The sequence below is a fragment of the Ursus maritimus genome, unplaced genomic scaffold, assembly GCF_017311325.1.
Source record: "Ursus maritimus isolate PB19 unplaced genomic scaffold, ASM1731132v1 scaffold_17, whole genome shotgun sequence".
NCBI classification, from domain to species: Eukaryota; Metazoa; Chordata; class Mammalia; order Carnivora; family Ursidae; genus Ursus; species Ursus maritimus.
The window spans coordinates 56,892,116-56,915,301 of NW_024424119.1; the positions used below are offsets into that span (position 1 = coordinate 56,892,116).

General features: G+C 58.4%; 2 protein-coding genes and 1 long non-coding RNA gene across 3 annotated transcripts in view; 1 reads left to right on the forward strand and 2 right to left on the reverse strand.

Moving 5' to 3' along the window:
* The window catches only part of STKLD1 (serine/threonine kinase like domain containing 1), a 23,215-nt gene extending 4,383 nt beyond the window's left edge, over positions 1-18,832 (forward strand). Inside the window, 17 exon segments of the mRNA XM_008709440.2 lie at positions 2,434-2,478; positions 3,990-4,064; positions 5,622-5,723; positions 7,779-7,849; positions 8,709-8,824; positions 9,910-10,028; positions 10,512-10,675; positions 11,268-11,398; positions 12,745-12,828; positions 14,200-14,316; positions 14,625-14,765; positions 15,548-15,676; positions 16,346-16,474; positions 16,544-16,672; positions 17,939-18,079; positions 18,396-18,480; positions 18,482-18,832. Coding sequence (XP_008707662.1) covers positions 2,434-2,478; positions 3,990-4,064; positions 5,622-5,723; positions 7,779-7,849; positions 8,709-8,824; positions 9,910-10,028; positions 10,512-10,675; positions 11,268-11,398; positions 12,745-12,828; positions 14,200-14,316; positions 14,625-14,765; positions 15,548-15,676; positions 16,346-16,474; positions 16,544-16,672; positions 17,939-18,079; positions 18,396-18,480; positions 18,482-18,602 — 1,899 coding nt within the window. The 3' untranslated portion in view covers positions 18,603-18,832.
* LOC121103118 lies at positions 10,987-13,959 on the reverse strand. Its single transcript, XR_005835291.1, has 2 exons — positions 12,875-13,959; positions 10,987-11,370 (listed from the first exon to the last, which is right to left on the reverse strand). It is a non-coding gene; the product is annotated as an uncharacterized LOC121103118 (long non-coding RNA).
* A 219-nt stretch (positions 18,833-19,051) lies between the features above and the next one.
* REXO4 (REX4 homolog, 3'-5' exonuclease) overlaps positions 19,052-23,186 on the reverse strand; it is a 10,381-nt gene continuing 6,246 nt past the window's right edge. Inside the window, exons 6-8 of the mRNA XM_040632147.1 lie at positions 21,215-21,289; positions 20,662-20,736; positions 19,052-19,990 (exon numbers count right to left, since the gene is read on the reverse strand). Of these exons, the coding sequence (XP_040488081.1) occupies positions 19,859-19,990; positions 20,662-20,736; positions 21,215-21,289 (282 nt within the window). The 3' untranslated portion in view covers positions 19,052-19,858. The remainder of the gene's footprint in view (positions 19,991-20,661; positions 20,737-21,214; positions 21,290-23,186) is intronic.

Below are 23,186 nucleotides of genomic sequence, written 5' to 3' on the forward strand. Positions count from 1 at the left end.
CGTTTTTACTTCAACAACCACGGCAGCCACACCTACCGTTTATTCAGCACGCGCTTCCTGCCGGGCTCATCTCATTCACTCTCCCGCCAACCCTCCAAAGCAGGAACCGTGGCCCCCACTCTACAGCCAAGGGCAGGGAGGCTTGGCAAGGCTTCAGGCTAGCCAACGTTGGACAGCTCCCAAGAGCATTTGAATTCAGGCTTACCTCACTGGGGCCACCTTTTTACCAAAGGAGAGCGAAGACTGGGGTGGAGGAGGGGCGGGCAGGGACTTACCCAAGGTCACACAAGGTTAAGGGCAGGACTTTGGGCCTTGGGCCCTTCCACCACCTCTTCCCCAGGGCTGGCATGGCAGGGTGGGGTACGGACCTGCAGGGGGAGAGCGCTTTGTGTGTCTAAGTCAGGATGGTCCAGTTGAACACAGCGTGTAGGAGAAGAGAGCTGCCTTAAAATAGAGTCCCTGGCACCCCCTCGTGGCGCATGGTGGTGGCTGGGAGACCATGGGATTGGGTTTGACGGTGCACATGGAGGAGCCTCGTTGCCATCAGCTGCTGGGGCCACCTCTGCTCAGCCAGGCCTCCAGCCTCTACCTGAGGAAGCTGAGCCTAGAGTCCTTACCTTCCTCCTGTTCCCCTGCAGGCCGGCGGGGCGGCTGGCCCCATTGTCTCATCACGGGCCAGCGGGGCAGGAGCCCACTGCCTTCTGGGCAATCAAGGAGCTTTTTAAAAAGCCAGTCATTCTTTCTTTTTAAAAAATGGAGGTGGGGTGCAGGTGGGGATTTGTGTCTCCTTCTAGTCTTTTCCCTAAGCATGTATAAACTTTGTTTTGACAAGAATGCCACAGAGATTGATAACTACCTTTTCGCACTGAATGTGTTACAAACACCATTTCATGCCACCGACACAACTTCCTCCTCTCGTGGCTGTGGTGGCCGCGTGACCCCATCGGCTCCATGTGCTGTAACTGACCCAACCATCCCCTCGTGTACGATAAGCACTTAGCCTGTTCTTGATTTTTCACTCTGTATAAACAACCCTGATAAGCAATTTTTTTGAGGATCCGTGATATCCTTGGGATAAATTCCTAGGGGCGGGGCTTCTAGGTCAAAAGATGTGACATGTTGAAGGCTTTCTGTATGTTTTGGCCCAATTCACCTATAAGCATGAGTCCTGGCACAGGAGGAAGGGAAGACAGACAGACTCTCTCTGCTGCTGTATCTGGGGTCTGTAAGGACCTGGGAATAAGCCACTGCCTCTGCATTTTCATCTGTGATCACCCCCAGTCACAAGAGGTTGTCATTTGGAGGTCTTAAGAGCAGAAGCTCTGGGCGAGGGTCTGGTATTAGATGCGGTGATAGTATGCGCCTGCTGTCTTTGCCACCAAGTATGTCAGAGACTTGAAGCTTGATGCTGCCCTTCCCACCAATCACCCTTTCCCTCTCCATGCATTCCCCCACTGCCCCACCTTCAGTGACGGCGACAGTCTTTCCAACTTGGATAAGGACTGAAGTAGTGAGGTTGATACTTTGCTGACCAGAGCAGAGCTGTTTGGCTTTAAGGGCAACACATTATTTTCTTCCCTGCTTTCAAGATGGTCTGAGATGGATCTTCTAATGATTGGTCAGAGTTTATATTATGCTACCCAAATTTATCCTTGCAACAGGAACAAAGATATTCTCATTCATCAGAGCATTTTTGGATCCCTGACTTGGGAATATCTCCAGGCCTCGTCTGGTGCCGTGTGGTAGAAGCCTGGCACACCTGTGAATAATGATGGTGGTGATGGTGATGAGATGGTGATGTGGATGACGATGGTGGTGGTGATGATGATGGTGGTGATGGTGATGGTAGTGATGATGGTGATGATGGTGGTGATGGTGATGATGATGGTGGTGGCGATGATTGTGATGGTGATGAGATAGTAATGCTGGCAATGGTGGTGATGGTGATAGTGGTGATGGTGATGATGGTAGTGGTGGTGGTGATGGTGGTGATGGTTATGATAATGATGGTGGTGGTGATTATGATGATGATGAAATGGTGATGCTGGCAATGGTGATGATGATGATGGTGATAGTGGTGTGGTGATGATGATAGTGATGGTGGTGATGGTGATGGTGGTGATGGCGGTGATGGTGGTGATAGCGGTGATGGTGGTGGTGATGATGATGGTGGTGGTGATGATGATGATGGTGATGATGATGATGGTGATGATGATGATGATGATGGTGGTGATGATGATGGTGGTGATGATGATGGTGGTGATGGTGATGCTGGTGATGATGGTGATGATGATGATGGTGATGATGATGATGGTGATGTTGATGATGATGATGATGGTGGTGATGATGATGATGGTGGTGATGATGATGATGATGGTGGTGGTGCTGGTCTGACTACATGTTTACTGAGTTAGTGCTCTTGTACCCCTACAGGTGGAATGTATTGATGAGCATCAGGCCAACGAGGCTCTGGAGGAGGTAATTCTCTGGGTGGTTCCCTCTCTACAGGACATTTTGCAGAACACACAGAGACTGTTCTGTCCTCTCCTGTAGAATGACTGGATGGGAGCCTCAGTGAAGGCATGGAGGGTCAGAACCAGTTCTTTCCCCATGCTATGAAGCCAGAAACCCCCAGGTCATGAAGGGAGTCTGCATCCAAAACATTCATTTCTAAATCCAGGTGCAGACAACTTAGAATATATGTTCTCAGAGAAGATAAAGTTTCAGTGTTGGCCAGGGCCCTAGGCTAATCGATCAAGAACCATCTTTTAAAATGTTGTTCCTACAATTATAAAAATATTAGTTACAGTAGAAAATGTGGGAACTACAGAATCATCTTAACAAAGAAAATGTACATTCTTTCACATTCCTTCAATCGGCCGGTCAGAACCAACGAGAACATCCTGGTACAGGGGCGCCTCGGTGGCGCAGTCGTTAAGCATCTGCCTTCAGCTCAGGGCGTGATCCCGGCGTTCTGTGATCGAGCCCCACGTCAGGCTCCTCCGCTGGGAGCGTGCTTCTTCCTCTCCCACTCCCCCTGCTTGTGTTCCCTCTCTCGCTGGCTGTCTCTCTCTCTGTCAAATAAATAAATAAAATCTTAAAAAAAAAAAAAAAAGAACATCCTGGTAGAGAACAACAGCAATGACAGCCACATGCACTTGGATTTGCTGGACAAAGGCTTTGAGCAGTTTTTCTTTGTTTCTCTTGAATCTCCCATGAAGCAAACGTATCCCTCCTAGTTAACGGTTACTTGTTTGCCTTCTTTCCGGAATCCCCGGCTCCTGAGCTTGGCCAGCAAACAGCTGTCCGGTCCACAGTGTGACTACTGTGCAGCGAAGGACCCCGACCACATCCCGACAAAGTAGAGAGACTGTGGGAGACCCTCCCACAGCCCCCACACCACCACAGCTGTGCACATCCCTGTTCCCGTCCCCAGCCCACTAGGGGACCTGCTCTCGCAGCCAGCCTGCCACCACCAGCGGCTGTCCCCCTGGCTCCTGGTGGCCGCGGCAGCCACGGCTGCAGCCCAACTGTGTGGGTCCTCCAAGCACCTTCAGCAGGGAGCGGGGCCCTGGGGCCTCGAGTGCGTGCCACCCAGGAGGCAAACTGGGTGCAAGTACAACAGTGTCCCACTTCCCTTGGGCCACACCACCTTCTCCAGCTGCCCCCGACTGCGCTTTCTGTCCTCGGCGTTAGGCACTTTGCCTGCACCAGCTCACGCTGGCCCTCTTGACTCCCCCGTGAGGCAGATACCACTGTTACTGCCGTTTTCAGATGAGGCTTGAGGCTCTCCGCACGTGATGGAGAGACGGGACCCACACCAGCCCATCTGGCTCCAAAGCACCAGGCTGCACCCCCTCCCCGCGCCCCCTCCCCAGGCCTCTGCAGAGCTGGAGCTTGTGCCTGGGTTGGGACACGCAACACAGAAGCACTAGCTGAGAAGCAGCGTCTCTGGAACGTCTCCGCTTCCTCTGCCCGTGTCCCCGCAGCTGACGCCGCTGCTGAAGCTCCAGCATGCCCACGTCTCCATATACCGGGAGCTCTTCATCATCTGGAAGAGCGAGGTGGGTCGGAGGGGACACCTTCAGGCTCAGCGGCCAGGCAGTGGCGCCAGGAGCAAGCGAGCTGAGCACAGGGCACCCCGACGCCATTATAACCCCCGAGCCGTAATGGTGGTGACTCTGAATTTGGCTGCCCGTGTCTCAGCACTTCCTGGGGGCCCTGCCGGGGGCTCTCCGGGCATCATCTCCTCTGAGCCCCCGAGAGTCTCAGCGTAGGGGGGGGGTGCTAGATGACTTTAAAGAAGAAATAGAGGCTAAGAGAAACAAGTTCGTCCTGGGTGCCTACCGAGTCCGTGGCCCAGCCAGGAGGCGAGGCCGGGTAGCCCTGACTCCAGTGCCCTGTGCATTCAGCTCCTGAGCTCGTCCTGCAGCCAAAGGCTCCGTGAGTCTGCCCTCTGAAGGTGGAGCTTTTGACTTCCATGGAAGGAGCAGGTGTTATAGGAAGCCGGTCCCTGCTCTCCCCCCATATTTAGCATCAAATTGTCCTGGGTCTCTCGACCTTTGACTTGTGTGGCTCCTGCAGTTTACTAACTAGGTGCGTGGTCATGTTCAGACCTGGGGAGATCTGCAGGGTTGGAAGTACCATCCTCATTCCCCTGGGGCTCAGAGAGGTTAAGGAGCTCTCCAAGACCACACAGCTAGTAACAGCCGAGTGGGGAGAAAAACCCAAAACAAACAAACAAACAAAAAACACAGCTAAGTGGGATTCAAATCAGGGTCTTGTAAGGCCCAAGCCCTATACTTCAGCCCGTAGGCTATAGGACTTCTTGTCTTTACAGGGCTCCAGAATCTTGCAAATTATTCCAAATGGGACTGAGGGGGAGGTCTAGCAGGGGTGGGGCGGGGGGCCCAGAAGTGAAGGGAGGCTGCAAGGCTTCCTGGCTAGTGTCAGACTGTAACTGGACCTCCACATTAGGGCCCTCGTCTGGGGCAGACAACCAAGGGTTTGAGCAGGAGTGGAGGGTCCCTTCCTACATGTCCCCCTCTCCAGCTGGGCCCTGAGAAAAGCCTTAGGGAGGGGTCATCACTGTGTGATGAGTATTTTCTGAGCACCCTGTAACAATCTCAAGGAGACACAGAAAAGCCAAGAGGACATTTCCCTGTGGAAGGAAAAACAGGGTCCCGTGAGAGCTCTGAGCCGAGGCCCCTGACCCGGTCTGCTGGAATCCCATTCCGGGCAGGCTTCTCTGAGGGAGGAAATGGACCGAAGCTAAGCCCTAAAGAATAAATAGTTACCCTGGGAAGAGGCGGGGTCCCGGGCACAGGGTTCTGTGTGTGCCGTGGCCAGAAGGCCTGGGCCACTTTCAGAAAAGTCCGAGGGGCTTCGTGTAGATGGAACCGGGGCGGAGCGGGGAGGAGAGGGTAGATGAGGCTGGAGGCGTGAGCAGGAGCTGCTGGTGAGGGGCTCATACCCCACCGCTGGCAATGCTCCCACAGCCACTGCAGATGGTGGCCCAGTGGAGGGAGGCCCTGGGGCAGGGAACTTCACAGACGCGCCCAGGCCTGGGCATCTGGGGACCAGGACCATGGCATCTGGCTAAGGCCTCATGTCCCCATCAGATCTCCTCTCTGTTCCTCTGCCTGGTGATGGACTACAACGATGAAAGCTTCCAGAAGGTCATTGAGAAGAAGAGGGAGACAAGGACAGTCATTGACTCTGAAGTAAGGACACCAGGCCTGGGGACCACCTGGGCCTTGTGATGTCACAGACTCAATCAGAGGGCAACGGGGCAGAGGGGAGGGCAGAGATTACTGGAGTCTGGCCTGATTTTTTCTTCCATTTACGTGTGAAAGTGTTTGCAGGGCGTAATGTGCACAAGTCTTAAGAGCACAGCCCGGTGCTTTGTATACAGGCAGACACCCACATAACCTCCCCCAGACAGAGACATGCCCGGAGCTCCAGAAGTCCCTGGCCATGCCCACGGTAGGACTTCTGTCTCCAGAGATCCTCCTGCCTGTCCCAAAGTCCCCAGTAATGGCCTCACGCAGCATGTCGCCTTTTGTGTCTGGTCTCTTATGTGAGTGTGTCAGGAGATCGTCCCCTCATGGCTCAGTGCCACCCCGTCGTGTGGCCCCATTGGTCTGTGCATAGCCTAGCGCTGTGAGCCTGCAGGAGGCTTCCAGTTTGGGGCTGTTGCCATGAACACTGCTGGGTGTGCTTACTGGCGGACCTCAACGCTCACCTTTTCTGGACGAACCCCTGGGCGTGCGGTTGTTGGACTGTAGAGCAGCTTCAGTAGATATCCCAGCGTCCAGGATGGTCTGGGTGACTTGGAGTTACTCCCAGCACAAGGTGTAAGCCTTCTAGTTCCTACTTCTTGGCCAACACTTCGGTCTTTTTATTTTAATTAAAAATTGCATTTTAACTTGAGTTATTATGAGTAATCACAGGGAGTGCTTTTCAGCCATTTGGATTTTGTGCCTGTTCAAGTCTTTTGTCCACTTAAACATTGGGGTGGTTTGTCTTTTCTTATTGATCTGTAGATGTTCTTTACATATTGTGGATATGGGCATCCAGAGTGTCTTCTCCCAGTCGGTGGTTTGCCAGTTCACTTCCTTAACCGTGTCTTTTGATGAACAGAAGTTCTTCTTATTTTTAAGATTTTATTTATTTGAGAGAGAGAGAGAGAGACCACACGTGTGCACAAGTGGGGGGCGGGGGGTTGAGCAGGGAGCCTGACGCGGGGCTCAATCCTAGGACCCGGGATCATGACCTCAGCCAGAGGCAGATGCTTCACTGACGGAGCCACCCAGGCGCCCCAAGAAGTTCTTAATTGCAACGAAGACAGTTTATCAATGCCTCTCTTACTGTTAGTGCCTTTGAGCCTGTGTGAGAGCCCAGCCTGCCCCAAGGTCATGAAGATATTTTCCCGTTATCTTTTGAGCTAGGTCGTTTTCGCTTTCACATTAGGGCTATGATCCACCCCAAGTAAATTCTGCCTACTTTTGCTCTGAGCACCCCTCTGCTCGGGGGGCCTCTGGGCACCATCTTGCCCTTGAGGGCTTCCGAGGGGCACGTAGCTCCTCTTCCAATGTGGACCTCAGGGGTAGGCTCTGGAGTGGGTTTCAAACTTTCTGTTAGTGGTGGAACCCTTTCAAGTACAACATGTGCTCAGAAACCCAGCAAGGAAGGCAAAGCTACTCTAATCAAGGGGCGTGGGAGGACGGGTGGAAGGTGGAGTGGGAAGAAGCCCGGGGTCCTGTTCACTCAGCCCCTCTCTGACACCCCTGGGTAGAATCTAGGGTTCCCAGGAGCCTGGTTTGAAAATCGCTGCCCTGGAAACCAGCTGGATCTTGTTTCTGACACACAGCGTTTCCAGAACGTTCTTTGTCAGAGGTCTTTCCTTCTAATGACATACAGAGGCAAGCCCCAAGTAGGCAATAAAGGCTTCCATATCTCTGATACCCACAAGGGGTGGGGCCCAGGTTGGAGTATCTCCGGTGTGGGGACAGGAGTGTGGGGTCTGTAAACGAGGGCGTTGCCCTGGCTGACATGCCTGTCCTGTCTGAAGAGCCCCGCGCACTTTAGCCTGAAAGGGACCTGAGGCAGAAATCTCTTGCACTGGCTCTGAGCTTTTCTTTAGCTTTGGGTCCATCTGAAGAAGCAAGGAGAGAACAATCCATGATCCCGCTGGCTGCTTCGAGGGGTCACCGACCTGCCTCAGCCAGCTGCCGGGAGACCCCCTCCAATCGTGGCATCTCTCGCTCTTTCCCCAGTGGATGCAGAACATGCTGGGCCAGGTGTTGGACGCGCTGGAGTACCTGCACCAACTGGACATCATCCACAGGTGACTGCGAATGGCCAGGCTGCTTCAGGAGAAAGGGCGCAGAGTCCCCTCGGGCGCCCGTACCCCTGGGCAGGATCGGGGGAGAGAGGTGTGGCCGGGGTCAGCGCCGCCAGGATAAGCGCGGGCACCTTTCCAGAGCCCCTCCCGGGCTTACAGAGAATGCTGTCCCCTCCACGTCACCTGCAGTGATTCACCCAGCTTCATGAGTGGACGCTGACCGGGGCAGGTTGGTTCTAAAGTGCAGGGCGAGCAGCCCGATAACAGCGCTAGGAAGGAAGCGATTAGGCCGTGCGCCGTGGCCTCTGGTCGGGTGGCGGGGCTGCAACGCTCCCCGGGGCTGAGCTTTAGACCCACCAGCGGCAGGGCCATGGCATCCACGGTCTGCACAGGCTGGGAACGGCTGCAGATTGGATCAGTATCGGATCTAGAGGAGAGAAGAACCATGTGGATCCTATGGACAAAGAAAATGCCCATGAAATATTTAGTGTTAATGTCACTGAACATTACAGAATGGTTGAAAACAGCCCCCCAAACAAATGCATAGCTGAGATCTGGAGGGAGGTGAGCAGATGTTGGCAGAGAAACGGCAGAAGGATTGGGTGTTTTCCTACTTGTAGTTGGCTTGTTGTTTTGCAATTTAAAATAACTGAGTGTATTTTATTTCTGTAGGAAACACTATTTAAAAACTGGGCTGCAAAGGGGACGTTTGTTGAGAGAAGGGCAGAACTGGGTGGGGCGGGGAGCAGGGCATGAGGTTCAGGGTGCACCGGCCCCCACCCCGGGAGGGTTGCACGGCCTGCAGGTGGTGGGTGGAAAGGTGGGCAGGCCCCCGGAGGAAGGTCCTGCCTCTTGGTTTCAGGAATCTCAAGCCCTCCAACATAGCCCTTGTCAGCAGCAACCACTGCAAATTACAGGACCTGAGCTCCCACGCACTGATGACAGACAAAGCCAAGTGGAACATCCGTGCAGAGGAAGGTGGCCAGGGTCCTCCCGGGCTGTGGGACAGGAGTGGCTGGGGAGCAGTGGGGGAGGGGCCATTCACCCAAGTGGGGTCCCTCCTGGAGTCCAGAGGGCAGCAGCCGGAGCTGGAACAAGGCAACATCAAACCTCTCCTTGCTCAGAAGTTCCCACAGACCCCCGTGGGCTTATGTGGGCTCCAAAGAGACCCCCTTGGCTGGGTTGTAACTGAGCAGGAGGACCACCATGCCGGGGGGTGGATGCATGCAGGCAGGATCCAAAAGACACCCAGAAAATGTTAACCTTCATGGAAGGAGAAGAATGGCCCTTAGAAGGAGATGGGGGCTAGTGGATGCCACACACTGGTGAGAGCTGGATTACTTTACTGAGTCCTAAAAATCACCAAGGAGACGGCAGACGTGGGGAGGAAGGGGTGGTGGGTTCTCCTTCCTTTGAAAAGATAGCGGCGCAGAGGGAGCCGGCCTTCAAGCCGGTACCAGCCGTCAGGGACGGAGACAGTAAGCACGGTTGAGAGTTTCAGAGTCCTGCGTGCACAGAGGATATATGCACGGATGGACGGACGGGTGGATGGACGGGTGAGTGGGGAGAGCTGCCAGAGGTGTAGACAGCAGTCCACCCCTTGGAGTCCACCCCTTTCTGTTTGGCTGAGGAATGAAGGTCCAGAGGGGGAGGGGCTGCTGAGGTCCCACAGGAACTAACAGACTGTTGACCCTGTATTGAGGCTCCTTCTCTGGGGTTTAGGGTTAGAAACTAGGGTGGGGCAACGGGCGTTCTGCCCTTTAGAGGCGACAGTCTGACCTCTAGAAGAGCAAGATGTTTAGAGGATGGAAGTTCCAGCCTTCTTGGCACAGGCCTCTTTTGAACCACATCTGCAGCCACACAGGGCCCAGAGACATGCGTGTGCACACAGGGGCCAGCCTGGTTGGGCACATGCCCAGGTGGGCAGCCTCGCTGGCTGAAGACCAGCGCCCTCGTCCTTTCCCTCCATAGATGGCACCTCCCTACCTCCCCTCCCTTTCTGAGCTGCTTGCTCCCCCAGCAAGCACAGGACTCACGCATCTGACACCTTCTCCTGCCAACAGACCCTTTTCAGAAGTCCTGGATGGCCCCCGAAGCTCTCAACTTCTCCTTCAGCCAGAAATCAGACATCTGGTCCCTGGGCTGCATCATTCTCGACATGGTCAGCTGCTCCTTCATAAATGTGAGCTGCCTTCCGCCCCCCCTCCCCCCCCCACATCCCCAGAAAACTGAAATCTGCCCACCTTGGCTCAAAGGGGGCACATTCTCCCCACCTGCACCCTCCTGCCTCACTCTGTGCCTCCAAGGGGCTGTGTGGAACCCCCCATCCCGCCTGCTGGGGCACCCCGCACTCAATGTTTGGCCTTTGGGGCCCCGGCATGGTGATGCCGATGACTGAGATACTCAAACCGCCCCATGGCTAACCCTCATGGGGGCCTCCCTGCCTCCTTATGGATGAGAAAAGTGAGTTCAGGCGCACCAGTTAGCCCACGGTGGGATGCACACCAAGGAAACCGGACCCCGGCGGGCCTGATCGCACCTCGGGACCCCGGGCGGCTGTGCAGGCTCACGTCCCTAGTCTTCCCACCTCTGGCCCTCTTGCCGGCTCGCCCTGGGGCACGGTCGGGGTTGGGCCGATGGAGCAGTGCTGCCTGCGTCCCCTCAGAGAGCAGAAGCCATGCATCTGCGAAAGTCCATCCGGAGCGTCCCGGACGGCCTGACAGGTGTCCTGCAGACCATGGAGGAGAAGAAGATCCCCGATGTGGAGACCTTCCGTTCTCTTCTGCCTTCGATGCTGCAGATCAACCCCTCGGAGCGCATAACGGTCAGGTGAGCCCAGGGGCTGCGGCTGCAGTTTGATCTTTCCATGTGTCTTTCGCCATCTCTCCGCCGTCCTCCGCGCATGGCCACTTTAATGCCACAAGCGCGCTGACTCCTCCGTGGCCCATTGGGCTTTCCGGAGTGTGGCCCATCCCAAACTGCAGTAGCGGCAGGCGCACCTCTGAGCCCTGGGGCCCACAAGCCGACTTCTCCCCCCCCCCACCCCGCGCGGAGATCCCTGAGGCCCAGCAGCGTGTTCTAATTGGAGTTTATCTTAAAACGAGAAGGAAGAAAGGAACACACAACAGTGAATCCAGCCTGGGTTCTCTTCGCCTTTATACCAACACAGTCATAAAATCTGACTGTTCAACATATTTTATGGAGGACAGGGGCCGCCCCCGCGCCCCGCACCCGGGAGCAAGCCCGAGCCCCTCCTGGAGGTGGGACTGCTGGGCGCCAGCTGGACGTGCTGGCATGGGCGGGGAGGTGCGACCAAATGGAATCCCGAACGGAGGGTGGAGGAGGGTGGAGGCCGGGGCTGCCTGGCGGCCTGCAGGTGGGCACCCCGCAGAGAGCCCATCCCGTCTTGGCCCCTCTCCAGGGATGCGATCCACATCACCTTTGTGAACAGCAACTTCCGGTCCTCCAGTGTCACACTGACCCTGCACCAGCAGGTGGTACCGGCCTTCGTCACCGACCTGCTCCTGGAAAGTAACGTGGCCAGCATTTTAGGTGATGGTGGGGACCCAGAGGGGGAGGGAACTGTTGTCTCAGCTCTGGGGGGGGGGTGTCAGTGCAGTCCTCCCCTGGAGTGCTCCTGACACGTGGCCAGGGGGTCGGAAGGCTTCGGGGCTCTCCCCTCCATCCCACCCCAGGCACCGTATTGCTCAGGGTACCCTCCCTCGCTCCTGTCACCTGTACCACGGTTCATCTAAATGCCTGGCCCCTGTTTCCCCTCCCCTCCTGCTACACAGTCCTCATGACAGCTGGACAGCCCCCCCACTGTCACAACCCCTGGAGCCCTTGCTGTTTGCTTTACACCCTGGCACACGGTGATCCCCGTGCCCAGCACAGCTGCTCCACTCGGCAGCCGTTCTGTGTGGTTTCTACACGCCCGGCCACGGGAGTGGGCACGGCGGTGGCCCTGGACGGGCAGGCGCGTCCCTGCAGGGGCTCTGTCTGCTGTGGGACACGGGCAGGCCTCCGCTGAGGGTGCCGCCAGTGACCTGGCACAGTGCTTGCTCACCACATAGCACCTTGTCTCCACCACATGTCCCTCGTGGGGGACTCCTTGCAGCTCCCAGCACAGGGACTGCACAACCCCCACCCCAAGGTCTTGGGTGAACAGTGGGTCTACAGGCCACCTACAGTTGAGGTTGACTCCACCCACCCATCCCTCTGTGTTCTGGGTGCTCTGCTCACTCCCTCCTCTCCGTCCGTGGCCCCCTGCACTGGCTGCTTGTGACAGGGGACTCCTCCCCCATCTGCCGCCTCTGCCCCCACTTCCAGGGAAGGGACGCTTTCTAGACCCTAGCTTCTGTTTCCCCGCATCTCATGGCTGGGGCTTTGAAGGCAGGCAGCTGGGTTGGGTGGAAGCCCATCACCCACCAGCTCAGCGGCCTTGAGCAAGTCGCCCTCTCTGAGTCTGTTTGCTCATCTAAAGTAAGGAGCACCACAGGGCCCATTTGTGGGCCGCTCCAAGGTGCACGGCGGCCCGACACGGGTGGAGGAGGGGTTCGGAGTTGGCCACGGGATAAGGAAGGGGTCTCCAATGTGCACAGTTGGACACTGCGCTCATTATGGGGACTGGGGTCGTTTGTTATGAATCAAAGGCAAAGAGCCCTGCAGGGAGGCTCAGAGCAGCAGTGGAAAGAGCCCTGGGCTCCAGAGAGAGCTTGGGCTGTCTTGAGCCTCAAGTGAGGCTCCAAGACAGGCTTGGGTTTGACTCTGGACCAGCTGCTAGGCCTGCGAAGTGGGGGTGAGAAGAGCGCCACCTCACGCCCTATCGCGTGGATCTGTGAACAGTGAGGCGCCCAGCCCTCCGAAGCCTCCTGCCCATGTGCTCCTGTCTCCTGCAGAGGTCATGCAGAACTTCTCCAGCAGACCTGAAGTCCAGCTCAAAGCCATGAAGAGGCTCCTAAGAATGCCTGAGGATCAGCTAGGTAGACCCCCCATGCGCCCACCTTCCCCCGCTCCTCCCGGGCTCACCTTGTGGCCCGAGCCTCTGGGGGAGGCTGTGGCCCTTCACTCCGAGCTCTCCTAGAGGGGCTCTCCTACACCTCCGGGGCTTGCTTGTCTTCCCACCTGCTTGGAGTTCTTCCCGTGTCACCCCTTTCGCCCAGCAGAAGGGGGAGATGAGGTGGCTCGGTATGGCAACAGTGCGGAGCGACCCGCCCTCACGTGGTTCTTACGGGTTCTTAGTAAGGATCCCATCTCTTCTACCCTCTCCATCGATGGCTGGGTTCTTGCTAATTGTCCAGTCGCATAAACGGCACTGAATACCCCGGAGCGTGGGCCCTGATACGCTGTGTGAGCGCTGGTGTGGGATAAATTCCTAGGTGCTCGGGGTATAAATATTTCACAGTGTCACAGATGCTGCCAGTTACCCACCTAGCAAGAGTGCATGACAGCGTCTCTCCCCAACGCTGTCCATCAAGGAGCGTTCTCGTCTTTCACATTTTGCCAAAATAGTGTTTCATAAAATCTCTCCATTCAACTTGCCTCACCAGCCTGAAAATTATACTCACTCACTCATCCATCCATCAGTCCTCCATCCACCCCACATCTGTCCATTTGTCTACCCATCCATTGACCAACTGTCCATCTGTCTTTCCACAGAAGGTTTGTTCCAGGGGCTGGGGCATCAGAGATGGCAGAAGCTGGGTTCCACTGACCCCTTGCCTTTCCCTCTTCCTCCTCCTTCCCCTGGACCCCTTCTGGAGCTAGGCTGTGGCAGCAAGAGTCCACGGGGAGAGCGGAGGGAGCCAGACTCACTGGGAGGCAGCTTAGCTGTGCCGGGCCTCCTGGGGCCAGCGCTCTTGTTCTGCCTGTCCTCACTGCGAGCCCGAGATGGAGGGCTCTCGCTCCCCACTCTTCCGGCGTGGGCAAGGGGCACCGTGGGGACTGGACCTTCCTCAGCCTGCCACTGCCTCTCACCCCCTCCCCCACGCAGCAGCAGAAGGAAAGTCCGTGAGACCGCGGACAGACGCCCACACTCAGGGCAGTTATGGCCACGGACTCCAGAGTCAGACAGGCTGGGTTCAAAGCAAGTGCTTTCGTCTCTCCAACCCTGTTTTCTCACCTGTAAGAGAGTGACAGGAAGGCTGTACCTCGGAGAGCTGCGGGAGTGAGGTGCCCAGGGCAGCCGCACGTCGAGTGCTCATTAAGCACGCTCTTCACTCGCCTACTCATCCGTCCAGGGGCCCATGCGCGATGCCCTGTAGACTCCCAGCAGCGACGGGCTCCCTGGTCCATACACCCTCCCAGCCTCTGCTCCTGGGCCGAGGCTCACCCTTGCCACCCGGCCCTGCCAGGTCTGCCTTGGCCCATGGAGCTGGTAGAGGCGTTGATCGCCATCATGAAGCAACACGAGAGGATCCTTGACATACAGCTGTGTGCCTGCTCCCTGCTGCTGCGCAGCCTGGGTCAAGGTGGGTGCAGAGCTTACCCTGGCACCTTGTCCCAGACCCGGCAGAGCCTTGGAAACCAGCACTGGCTGCCTGGGGCCACTTCCTCACCGGCCATGTGGGCTGGGCAGGGCCTACCCCTTCCGTCCTCCACCCCACCATGCAACCAGCAGTGATGGGGACCTGCTCCAGGACAAGGCTGACCTTGGCTTTCTCCAGGCAAAGTGGGGGCACGCCCCCCCCAACCAGGGAGGGAGAAGCCCTGCAGGCTACCTGCCCACGACCCCCAGGTGTGTGAGGTAACGCCGGGCGTCTCCCCTTGGCCCGAGCAGCGCTGGCACAGGACCCGGCCGCCGAGATGCCGAGCGACAGCTCCGTCATCTCCGTCCTGCTAAGCAGCACGTGGAGCCACCCCGAGTCCGAGCAGCTCGTGGTCATGGTCTACAGCCTGCTCACCGTCCTCTCCAGCCAGGGTGGGTCCGCCTGGCCCTCCCCGCTCTGCGGGGGGGGGGGGCACCCCGAGATGGCACAGTTGCACTGCCTTCGCCGGCTCTGTTCCGCATGCTTGTCCTGTTTTGTCTCTTGATGGGAAGCTTCCATGTGGGCATCACCTGTTCCCTCCACAAATGTGCACTGACTGGGTGCCAGGTGCCACTGCGGGCTTCACATGGCATCTTCCGCCTCGTTCACCTCCACTTCATGGGAGCACCTGTGCTCCTGAGGCCGCCAGCTAGCCAGGCGGTGGGCGGCAGGACTGGGGATGCTGTGGAGAACCAAGGGCCCCACACACCTTACATTGCCCCCACCCACCTCCTTGGGTCAGCGTGCTTCTTCCCCGTGGGCAGCTGGTCCCTCCCGAGGGAGGGACGCCTGCACTCTGCTCCTCACCCCGCTTGACTGGATCCCACTTCTGGGAGTGAGCAGGGGTGCTGTGAATAAGCACGTCAGGACAACAGGCGTACATCAGAGCCATCGGGCAAACTGGGTGTCGGCTCAGGCCTGCTCTGTGTGGACCAGGAGGCCGGTCCCAGCCCAGTCATGGGATGGGCAATACAGGGACTGGTGACCCAGGGGACAGAGTATGTCCTCTTGTTTCGGGGCCCCACACTGGGTATGATTGGCCCAGAGTAGATGCCCAGAAATGCAGGACCCATGGGCCTGTAGTGGGCAAGGACCATGGAGGGAGGCGGTGCTCAGGAAAGGCTTCCTGGAGGAAGGGGTTATCCGTGGCCCTAATTCTGGGGCCCACCCACAGAATCGGCCTCAGAGAAGCTGCAGAAGGCTGGGCTGTTTGAGCATATCCTGGAGCACCTGAGTACCTTCTCCACAAACAGGGACATCTGCATCAATGGCCTGAGCCTGCTCTGGGCCCTGATGGTGGACGGTGAGGGGGCCCCTCCTCCCACTCTCCTGCCGGGGGTGGGGAGGGCTGCTACCCTTGCTGCTCCCTCATCACCTGACAGCCTTCAAGGGCCTCCACGGTCTGGCCCTTAAACACTTCAGGGGCAGAGCACACAAAAAGGCTCCTCTGAGAGTCTGGAAGCAGAGGAAAAACAGCGGGGGAGGGGGCAGGGGGAGGCACTACACCTGGCAGAGGCAGGACCTCCTGTCCTGACGGGGTAGGTCCTCAGACTCTGGTGGCTCCTGCCCTGGGAACCCCTCTACCTGCCACACTTCCTGGGATTTCCTGGCAGTCCCTGGTTTCTGATGGTCACTTGGCACCCTACTCTTACTCTAGCTTCAGAAAAGGGCCCCCAGGCTGTGCTGTCTCCTCTCCAGGCCCCATCTTGGCCTTCCTGCCATCTGGGCATTCGATCTGAGAAAGAGGGCTCCAGGCCCTGGAGAGCCTGGGAAACCAGAGAGCACTGTCCACATCCCAAGTGCAAAGTCCCCCAAGACCAGCTGGGGGCAGAGTCCCTACTCTCCAAAAACTCCCCTTACCTGACCTCTCCCCAACAACTTTGGGGCTGCTGTCCTTGGGGGTAGGGAGGGGGTGTGCACTGCTGCGTGCACTCAAGGGCTATGTGTCCCCTCCATCCCATCCTGGTTCCAGCTATCATTGTGAACAAGGCCCCTCTGGAGAAAGCCCCCATCCTCATTGCCAAGGTGCTGGCCGCCTACCCCACGGACGCGGAGATGGCTGAAGCCGGCTGCGCGGTCTTCTGGCTGCTGTCCCTGCTGGGTGAGCAGCCCGGGCTGGGAAGCGCGCCCCACCCACAAGGCCACGAGGCCTGAACTAGGCCCTCTGCAGGTTGCATAAAGGAGCACCAGTTTGAAGACGTGGCGGCCCTGTTCCTGCGAAGCATCCGGCTGTGCCAGGACAGAGTCCCGCTGGTGAACAACGCCTACCGGGGACTGGCCAGCCTCGCGAAGGTGTCCGGTGAGCCCGGTTGTGGACAGGGCTACCACTAGGAGTGGGGGCAAAACTCAGCACGGCATGTCCGCCAGCTGCCCACAAACCCAACACACAAGCAAAAGAATCGAGAAAGGAACAGAACAGTCTACAGTTCCTCCAACCAGAAGTTGCCATGGAGACTTTTCACATACATGTTTTTTTTCCCCCTGAATGCTATACTGTGATTCTCTTTCCCTGTCCACAAACACATACTAGGTCTGCACAGGTATCCCTAACAGGTTTGGCTTCTCAGATCAGCCCAGGAGCCAGGTTCCACCTCCATAACAGGAACACTGTTACTCAGTGCACAGCGCCTGGCACCGTGACGGATTCACGGCACCACAACCCCTTGGAGACACTTGGGGCCTGCAGATGGGACAAGGCTGCCAGCTGGGGTGTGAGTGGCTCTTCAGCCAACTCTGTGTCCCAGGCAGATGCACAAGGTGGGCTGGGGGCCAAAGGCTGGCCAGGCCTCTGTCCGCTTCTCAGCCTGAAGTTGTCTGGGCCCGAGGAAGGGAGTGCGGCCACCCTCACTCCTGGGACGGAGGCTCCAAGGAGCACTGGCAGGGTCTTCCTTCCCAGTTAGACACCCTGGGCTCCAGGGCTCTCCCCCAGCCTGAGGTCCCACCCACACAGGTCTGCATCAGTTGTCCACCTTTAGGGGACAGGAGGGGAGGCTGGGGTCCTGAGGGCAAAGGGACCTGGCTCAGCAATGGAAGAGGGGGTGGTCAAAGCCCAGGGCCAGCATCTGGGAGAGAACGGGCTTTGCCACCTACCTACTGGCTGGGACACTCAAGTCATCCCACCAGAGTGTCAGATCCCCCAAACTCCAGAAGGGTCTGATGCGTACCACTTACACAGGTCCCCAGCCCCTCGAGAGTCAGGGTCTAACCCCTAACTGGGGGTGCACATGTGCAGCGCTGGAGCTCCCCCCACGCCCACCCTGTAGGCGCACTCTGCGATGCGCTCTAGCACTTCTCGTGCCCACAGCCTGAGGCCACCCCGAGGACAGGAGCCTTCTGCTTGGAGAGGGAGGTGGGGTTTATACGTCCCACCTGGGGGGCACGCCGACCTCAGATGTCCCCAGACGGCAGGAAACTGGCCGCCTCTGCCAGTGGCTGAGGTCCTTGCTACCCTAAGCGCTTGGGACTCTCTCAACGACCCTAAGAACTTGGTACCACCATCACCCCACTTGCTAGAGGACACCAAAGCATTGGCAGCCGGAGTGAATGCACACCCCCCGCCCCTCAGAGCTGGCGGCCCTGCAGGTGGTGGTGCCCGAGGAGGGTGGCAGCGGCCTCGACCTCATCCAGGAGACGTACCAGCTGTACAAGGACGACCCCGAGGTGGTGGAGAACATCTGCGCGCTGCTGGCCCACCTGGCTTCCTACAGTGAGAATCCCCCGCCCCTCCCAGACGCCAGGGGTCAGAGGCACCCCACTCGCAGCTCTAACTGGTAGAGGGAAGGGAAGGAACCGCATCACCACTTCCTGTTGGTTCGACAGGAGAGCTCACTAGGCATCAGGCGCGGCCGACCGTGGGGGATGCCCAGTTCCTGAGCCTCCGAGGCAGCGTGCGGGTCGGGCTGAGCCGGAGGGGGATGGGCCCAGCCTCGTCCTGCTGGCCTCCTCAGAAGTGCCCCGGCTGGGGTTGTGGGGGCATCGGGCTGGCCGCGCCCTGACCTCAGGACCCTCTGCTCTGCCCACAGAGGAGATCCTGCCTGAGCTGGTGTCCAGCGGCATCCAGCCCCTGGTCCAGGAGATCAAGGAGCGCTTCACCTCCAGCCTCGTGAGTATCAGCGGGGGCCCACAAACCAGGCCTCCCACCTGCTTCTACAGTCAGATCCCAGTGGCACTGGGTCCAGGGCCTAGAACGAGAGGTTTTGTGTAGAACACACTCGAGTCTGTGTGTATAGTTTTTATGATTCTTCTCTTTCCAGGAACTGGTTTCATACGCAGAGACGGTGTTCTTAAGGCTGGAAGCCACCACGCCACCCAGCTCTGCGGGAGGACAGTCGGCTCTGCCCTGAGGACGACAGTCGGCTCTGCCTCCTGCCCCCCACCTCCCTGTGCCTTCTCTCCTGCCCCTTCTTTCCTTGTATGACCCCAGAGCTGCCCGGTAAATGGCGTGTTTCTTAGGCTTGGGGAGGAATGTCCACGTCACTCTTCTCCAGGGCGAGGCCCACGGCCTGTGCCTGGCGCGGAAGCGTCCTAGGGGCAGGACGGACCGGTGGTGCTCTGGGGGCTCGGTTCAGCGGGTGTCACGTCGGCTGCGGCCCTGGCCCAGTCAGTGTGGCAGCTGGACACAGCGGTCCTTTGGGGCCATTCTAAACGAGGGAACAAAGTAACGTCCACAGGCTCCATCTCAAGTAAAAACCGGCATTTATGTTAAATATCCTCAGCAAGTCCAGGCCCTCCTTGTGCAGCGGCCGGGCGGCCTGGTAAAGCCTGGGGCTTTATGCACCGAGTGCAACCGGCGGCTGCCCACTGTTCTCAGAAGATCCTCACACCTGGGTCAAACCCACATGATGCTCCGTCCCAACAGCAGGGGGGTCAGCACGTCTGTCCTAGATGCGGAGGGGCACCCGCCTCTAGGAGTGACTGCTGTCACCAAGCTCAGGCAACCCGAGCCTCACTGCCACACTGTGGGCCCCGCCCTTAAACTTGGTGGGTGGATACATGGAGAGGGGGTGGGGGGCTGAGGAAGGAACAGCGTCCTCGGAAAACCTCTCAAAGTCCAAAGGCAGCCACAGCTAACTCTGAGACGGGGCCGGGCCCTGAGTCCAGCGCAGTTCTTTATGTGACCTGAGGCAGAGGAAGGAGGGGCCCCCTCCAGGGAAGGTGCTGAAAACCCAGTGGATGTCCGGGTACTTCCCACCCCTGGGACGGGGCAGATCCCCTGCAAAGCTGCCCGTCACGCTGCGGTGACAGCACGGCATAGGCGGCCCCGACTCCCCGTCCTGGCGGAGGGTCCCGGTGCCCCTCCACATCCGCCCAGGACACACTCTTGCCTGAGCTGCCCGCCCCCCTGTGTGGGGGGAGGGGGACCAGGTCTCAGATGGCAAAATCAGAGGGAAGCAGTTCTCAGCAGCACGCCCCCACGCCCTGCCACCAGGATGGGGAACATATTTCGACAGAGTTGCCAGGGAAATCCGAGCTGTCCCGTACTTGGTCACGACCGCCTAGGGACGGAGACGCTGCCACCATCTGGAGCGGGGGCTGTGGGGCACCTGTCCTGGGCCATACTCTCCCACTCCTTCTTCACCAGGATGTAGAGTCTCATTGCTGCCTGGGCGTCCTGAATCTAAGGGGCACAGAAGACCACTGTGACTGTCCCAGCAGGTAACAAGCACGGCCACGGGCCACCCAATCCCACAACTGCCAAGCCCCGAGCACCAGACGCTGAGCCCACCAAGGAGAAAGCCAAGCAAAGGAGCAGTCTAGGGATTCGATCCTGGCCTGGCTTCAGCAACTCTGGTGCCCCACTTATGAGAGAAGAAAGGAACCCAAGCAAGAGCAGGGACAGATGCGCTGCCTTGTGACGCAACACAGATGCACGGACACACAGACGGGAGGGCGGGCTCTGAGCACAAGGCGGGCCCAGGCCATGACGTGGGGGCTGGGTTCCACGGGCCAGAGGCCTGGCGGCAGCACTTCTCATCCCCAACACTGGAGCCTGTCACAAGGCCCAGAGGCCAGCCAGCCTGGGCGGCATCATCCTAAAAGGCCTTCCATCTAGATGGGGGACTTTTCCTCCAAACGACTGGAATAACGGTAGTTTTTTGTGTTCAAGCGTTTATTAGCTAAACGCAAACATTCAGGATGTAGCGAACATTGGATGAGCCCGCTCTGCCAGCTCATTCATAGACCAGCAACCTCCTAAAAAGAGGTCATCCAGGCCCCTGACCAGGCGCCCTAGCTGCAAGGTCAGGGATGCCCCCAATCCTGAGGACTGTCACCCCAGGACACACTCACCGAACAGTGCTCTGCCTGCTGCACCCTGATCCCCAGGATCCTCTCTGCAAGCAGCTTCAGAGACGGCCTTCCACTCTGCGGGGGAGAGCGGACAGCACACAACCACGCTGGGCTGCAGGCCTCTGCGCCGGGCCGGGCTCAGGGCGGTCACCTCCTCAGCCCAACCCCGGGCCCCTCCATGTGCTTTCACCAGAGGCGCCGTGGCCCCCAGGGCTGGTGACCCCCGGCGTCAGCCCGGAGAGGAGGGGCCGGGAAGGAGTCTGCCTCTCCGCCTTCCAGCCTCAGGCCTCCATCTGCGGCAGGTCGGGGGGCAGCTGGGGGTCTCGTCACAGATCGGAGCGGGAGAACCTGTTCTCGCTCACGCTGACCTGAGTGTGGCGCTCAGCAGGACGCGCATTTCCCTCTTAAGCTTTCTTTTAGTTTCAAAAGTTAGAAGGCGACCCCAAACCATAAACCAAACAGTTTTAACGGATAAGCTGTGAGGAGCCAGAACCAACCATTACGCGAACGGCAGCATGCCTGTGACGCACGCAACCCCACTTCCTGTCAGTACCTTCACTTGACTCTTGAATGGTTTGTATTTCTGTGTGTCCCGAATCTTCTTTTTTGGGTGATCAAGAAACAGCACCTGGAAGAGGAGAGTGACAGTCATGGCGTCACCAGTGTGCAGCGGGGGGACTCCCTTCTCTCAAGTTCCCTCAAGGAACCCCAACACAGAGCACGCTCCAGTCAAAGCATATCGGTGTGAGCCGGACTTCTGACAGAACGCGATCACGCTGTCCAGAGATGACGGCCGACAGCAAGAACCCAGTTTTATGATAAAGACCCAATCAGGGACACAGGAGACCAATAGCCACCACCTGACAAGCAAGCACACTGATCCTACGTTGTGAGCTGGTGTCCCACCTGCAGAAGTCAGGATGGTAACGGATCGCAGCGGCTCATGGCACGACCTCAGGAGAGAGCCGGCCACGTGGGGAGGGAGCAGGAACGAGCAGGGCAGCCCCCCCGAGGGTTCATGGCACCACATCGCAGTGGACAGAGGACCCGCTGTCAGTCTCAATAGTTCAAAATTTCAAAAGGCAACGAAGACCGACATTTAGGAGTGCCTGAAACATATGCAAACCCCGGGGTTCCACGGCACACTATTTGAGAAGCCCCACGCCCAGGAAGGACAATCTCCCACTCCGCCTGCCACGCGCTTTCATCGGAACAGGCAGCTCAGTTCTGCCCACAGCAGAGACCCTCAAGGAGCAGAGGCTGAAGGCCACAGCCTCTAGAGCACCAGAAGTGGCCCCTGGAGCTTGCCCACCATGAGGGAGACAAGAGGACCCCTAGAGGGTCTGGCGGCCGCAGGGGCCGCTTCCCCACAGATGGCGGCTCTGACCTCACAGGAGCACTAGGCCCTGGCCAGCTGGGTGGACAATAGAGGCAGCTGCCTGGCTCTGTGTACGTGGAATGTGCCAGAGCAGTGGGCAAGGGGCCTGGCACCAGGTCCAGGCTGGCACCCAGCTCTGCCACGTGGACGCAGCGGGCACGTCACCTAACTCACAGCGCCTCGCTTCTAGCGCCTATAAAAGGAGCATGAAGGCTTCAGGTGCCTTCTGGAGAACCGAGGAACTTCTAGCACTCCTCCCAGGCCACGGGCAGAACTCGGTAACCGGCATCGAGTACTGTGACGAAGGCTGAGATGCAAACCCCGGAAGGCCCTGGGCGGCGTGCGGGTGCGCCAGCAGGTGTCAGGCAGAGGTACCTTCAGGTCATTGTGCAGCGCGTGTCCGACCAGGACCCGGCCCTTCAGCATGTCAGCCACTTCCTTCTGCACGACTTCCAATTTTTCTCCTGACAAGCAGACCGAAGAAGCGGTTTTGAGCGCCGTGTGTCGCGCGGGTGAGCCCCCCACACCAGCTCCGCCACAACCGTGAGAGGGGCTTTCAGGAGCGCTCGCAGCTGCCCGACAGGCATTCTAACTGCTGACTCTTGTAGGAACCAGGCTGGAATTTCGTGCTTTCCGACTGGAAATTAAACAGGAACGGTGCTTTGCCACAGACGGCGAGGAGGGCTGCTCCAGGCCCGGGCCCAGAGGCAGCGCGGCCTGCTCTCCCAGCCGATGCCCCCGGGGGCACCCCCACCCCCTCCCGCCAAGGGAAGGGTCAGGTCACCGTGCTTGCACCCCGTGACTCCGCCTGCCCCCCGACAGAGGAGGTTAGACCAGGGCCAGCCCACCCTGTGCAGGACCTGTCAGAGCCTAAAACTGAGGGGCTGGTCAGGCCAGGGCACCGCTTGTTGGTTGGGTGTGCAGAGAGAACCTGAGGGGCGCAGAGAAAGGAGACCCTGTGGGCCGGGAAGGAGCAGTGTGGCCTTGATCCCAAGAGCTTCCAGGACCTCTCCAGGTCCCTAACTCAGAGTCGCCCCGGGGGCCCTTCTGTTCTTCCTCCCATGGGGCCAACCCACCAGAAATCCCTACAGACTCCCCTTCAGGATGCACCTGGGTTTGGGCCATTCCCCCCCCCCCCCCCCCCCCC